General features: G+C 37.0%; 1 protein-coding gene across 1 annotated transcript in view; it reads right to left on the reverse strand.

Annotated features, from left to right (window-relative positions):
• The window catches only part of LOC108787222 (G-protein coupled receptor 98-like), a gene marked incomplete at its 5' end in the record, with an annotated part of 159,458 nt that extends 155,731 nt beyond the window's left edge, over positions 1 to 3,727 (reverse strand). Inside the window, one exon of the mRNA XM_018556714.1 lies at positions 3,481 to 3,727. Within this exon, the coding sequence (XP_018412216.1) occupies positions 3,481 to 3,727 (247 nt within the window). The remainder of the gene's footprint in view (positions 1 to 3,480) is intronic.
• Positions 3,728 to 4,112: the final 385 nt, after the last annotated feature.

Genomic DNA, 4,112 nt, shown 5'->3' on the forward strand with positions numbered 1-4,112 from the left:
TTTAACCCCTTCATGACTGAGCTTGTTTTTAGTTTCTGTGCGTAAATGACTGACACACTTTTGACATTTTTGCTGTGTGATTCTTCCACGTCAGTAATATACTTTCTTGCAAAGTGCACCCACACATATTATATATTGTTTTTTAGAGGACAGATAGGGCTACATATTTATATCACATATGTGTGTCTAACGCCTCACTTAGGACAAATAAAATATAAAAAAAGAGGAAAAAACCGTTTAAAAAAAACACTTTTTTCCCAGTTTTGATTTGTAGTATTTTTTTTTACAAAACCAGCACAGCTAAACAAAATTGCAATAAATACATTCATTTATTAGTCCCTTATTTTTTTTTACACATTTTTTTTTACACTTTTCACTTTTTTTAAACTTAAAAATGTTATTTTATTTATTTAATTATATCAAGCAGTCATTGTGAATTAATCTCACTGTTACTGCTTGATAAATTAATAATTTTTTGGTTATTATCAGGCTGCTTCAAACTTCAGAACAGCTGATAATAAGTTAGTGACACTGATCCTGCAGCAGTTCAGGATTCAGCTGTCACTAGTTTTCTGATTATTACAACAACGATCAGCAAACTGAAACATTCTCCTTTCACCAATAGATACATTATGTATCTATTGGTGAAAGAAAAAAAAAAAACCAGTATAGCTTGAGAGAGATCTCTCTCTCGATCTATAGGAGCTGCCGGCAGCTCTGCTTTGACTCTCAGACACCCGATATTAAGGTATCGGGTGTCTGAAAAAGGTTAACCCTTTCATTAATGAATGCCTCTGTAGTAACGGCATCCATTAATGAATGTTAAAAGCTGATTCTCAGCAGTTAACAGCCCTCTAAAGCAGCAAATAACTCGTCACGTACAGTGCACGTGACGAGTCATTTGGTCCCTTTGTGGCTGGACGTACAGTGTACGTCTCCCGTCACAAAGGGGTTAAATATTTAAGCTATTTCTTAAAGGGAAAGTAAATAAAAAAGTCAAAAAAATAAAAACATTTTTTTTAAAATTATGTATCATGCTTTTTAATAATTAAAAGTACAGGCTTTGTTATTATACTGTGTGATATAGTGTATAGACCACGGTATTATACTGTTTGAAACAGCCCAGACCTCGACTTAAAATTTTGGCCCACTGTGTATTTGGGTTTGACACCTCTGCTCTAGAGAGTGCTGGATATGGATAGTGGATATGGATAGTGATTGGATGTGGGGAAGAAAGCTGAGGTCTGACACCTAGCACCGTAGCATGGGGGAGAGTTGGATAGTTGTATTATCAATCTCAAGGGAAAAGTTGGAGGAAGGTGCATCGACGCGGGGAAATATCATGAGCTCAGTTTTTGAAACATTGAGTTTTAAGAAATGTTGTGACATCCAGACTGATATTGTTCTTCTGTTTTCTTTTTGGTATATAACTTATGTATAGTGACATGGTTGCTTTAACCAGAGGTAGTGTAGCAGAGGTGGGCGGATCACAAAACTGACTGAACAGAATTTCAAACATGCAAAACTGTATGGAGATACTGTTTGTGTTTCAATTCTGTATTTAGTTGTTTTTCCCTTTTTCAGTTTTGAGCTACTTTAAGATTGGCCATACACATATTGATCTGAGCAATTGAGGGACTAAACCAGTGTGGCAGCACTGAATCATGGATGAAACAATACAGGTGAAACTCGAATAATTAGAATATCGTGCAAAAGTAATGGCAGTAATTGCTGCAAAAGGGGCCCAAACCAAGTACTGAGTACATATGCATGCTTGTACTTTTCAGAGGTCCGATATTGTTCTATGTACAATCCTTGTTTTATTGATTGCATGTAATAATCTACTTTTTTGAGGTTGTGGATTTGGGGTTCTTGGGGTTTTCATGAGCTGTAAGCCATAATCATCACAATTATGACAGATCACGGCTTGAACTATCTTGCTTTGCATGTAATGAGTCTATCTCATATATTAGTTTCACCTTTTAAGTTGCATTAGTGAAATAAATGAACTTTGCACGATATTCTAATTATTCGAGTTTCACCTGTAGATGGGATTGGAAAGTTCTTATCTTTTTAGCAAAGATCACTCAAAAGATTGCTTATTGCAGCTTCATTTTGGTTCAAAAGCAACCAATTGATCAAAGCACAAAACTATTGTTTTCATGGCAGACATGACAGCAGACAACTTTTGGTTGACTTTTGTGAGAACTGAGTACACCTGAGAGGAAAGTGTTGTTATGTGCCAACGGGTGACACATGGCTTTCTGCATCAGAATTTGTTATAATTATTTTACACAAGAGGCCAAACGTTCAATGTATTTTGGTGGGAGATTCAGTGGGGTGATTTCAATGTTGACTGTCTGTTACAGAAATACAACCACAGCCAGTGGGGATCTCAAGACTATTCTTAAGAGTTTGACATTATATTTGTGTTGCTGTTTTAATGTAAAGTGAATATAAAGTTTCACTATATTTTTTTTTTTTTAAAGAAGTTTTAGAGTTGTACAATATAATGGTGATTTCAAAATTGAACCTTGTCTCCACTGAGGAATGAGATTATAAGACGTCTGTCAACCATCTTCCACTTACTAAAGGTTGGGTGGAAATTGGGGAGAAAAAGCAATCAGAACTGAAGGAGCAGAATGCCCCATCATTGATCCACACCCTAAGCTGTTTTCAACCAAAAACAGAGCCATGGAAGCATCCCAAACTTTGTAGTTTTGTGGCTCTCAAGTCAGGTGACACAGCACATACTTTGGAAGCCCCGTAAACAAAGTCCTAAATGGGAGTCTTCTGCCATGAACCACTCCCAACCATTTGAATGAGTTTTCCACATTTTAGTTTAAAGTAAAAAAACAACATTAATTATGACTGATCCTTTGGTGGTTGTTGGTGTTCTCATCCCCCTACACTAATCCCATGCTATTATGCCAAATTCAAGAGGAACACAAGAGTCACTATGCCATCTTCAATGCATCTGTTAGAATGTCTATAGATATCAGGGGAGGAGTATTGACTCTCATATTTCAGATAATTCTGAACAGGGACGATGTGCAGCCAGTGGTCCAGCATGAAACCGCCACAGGAACAGTTGAGATAAGTAAAAGCAGTGTTTTTTATATTTTAAATCTTTAATACCATTACATTATCAGTCGTAGGTGGGGTTCTTTAAAATCTAGATAGAAAAAATCTAATTTTGTAATGCATTCTAATCAGCTTTGTGATAACAGACAGGCCCATGCAAACATCTACATTTGAACAGTTAAGCTCATCACTATAAATATCACTGTAACCAATCGCTCTTCTGAAACTAGTGAAGTTAATTGTATCTCCATTCCAGGAAGAATGCAATGAATCTCGTCTGAGAGTAAAAATAAACAAGCAAAGCATTACTGGATTCTGCTGGAGAGCAGCGATTAAAGCTTGAAGGCTTCACAGAGAAAGGAAAGCACGCTTCTCTTATGTAACGCTCTAAATTACCTTGTTATTTAAAGCACTTTCTTCCCCTCCTGTAAGGAACCACTGCTGGCTGCTGTACTCAATAAACTGCACAAACCTACAGCTTTCTTCTGAAGTCGCATTCTCTGGAAAAACCGCCAAAAGCCTTTCAGGGAGTTGGATTGTATCCCCGCTCTTCCCATCAAACCTATGTCTGTTGATTTGTTGTGGATACCAGTGATAAGCATATATAGAAATGTAGGGACAAGTGTCAAATACCGTCTTCCCTCTGTTGAAACAAAATCATAACAGAAAATTATAATACCTGGTTACACGAATATCCTGTAGAAGAGGCACACTGAACCAAACTGAAAATAGATGAGAAAAATACAAAGATTGCAAAGATTTACTGTAGCGGGGAAGCCATGTGCAGACAATGAATGCCAGGGGAGCCATTTTAGCAGGTAGGTTAGTTAGAAAAAAAAGATCTGCTTAATGGACCAGATTTGTTGGAATAGCAACAGGGTGATGTTTGTAAAGAAATAAATGTAAAAGGCATTTATAACATAATGACCACCCGTCTGATATTGAGTAGGTCCCCCCTTTTTCCACCAAAACAGCCCTGACCCATTGAGGCATGGACCCCACTAGACCTCTGAAGGTATGCTGTGGTA

This window comes from Nanorana parkeri, unplaced genomic scaffold (genome assembly GCF_000935625.1).
Source record: "Nanorana parkeri isolate BGI_ZX_2015 unplaced genomic scaffold, ASM93562v1 scaffold249, whole genome shotgun sequence".
Lineage (NCBI taxonomy): Eukaryota > Metazoa > Chordata > Amphibia > Anura > Dicroglossidae > Nanorana > Nanorana parkeri.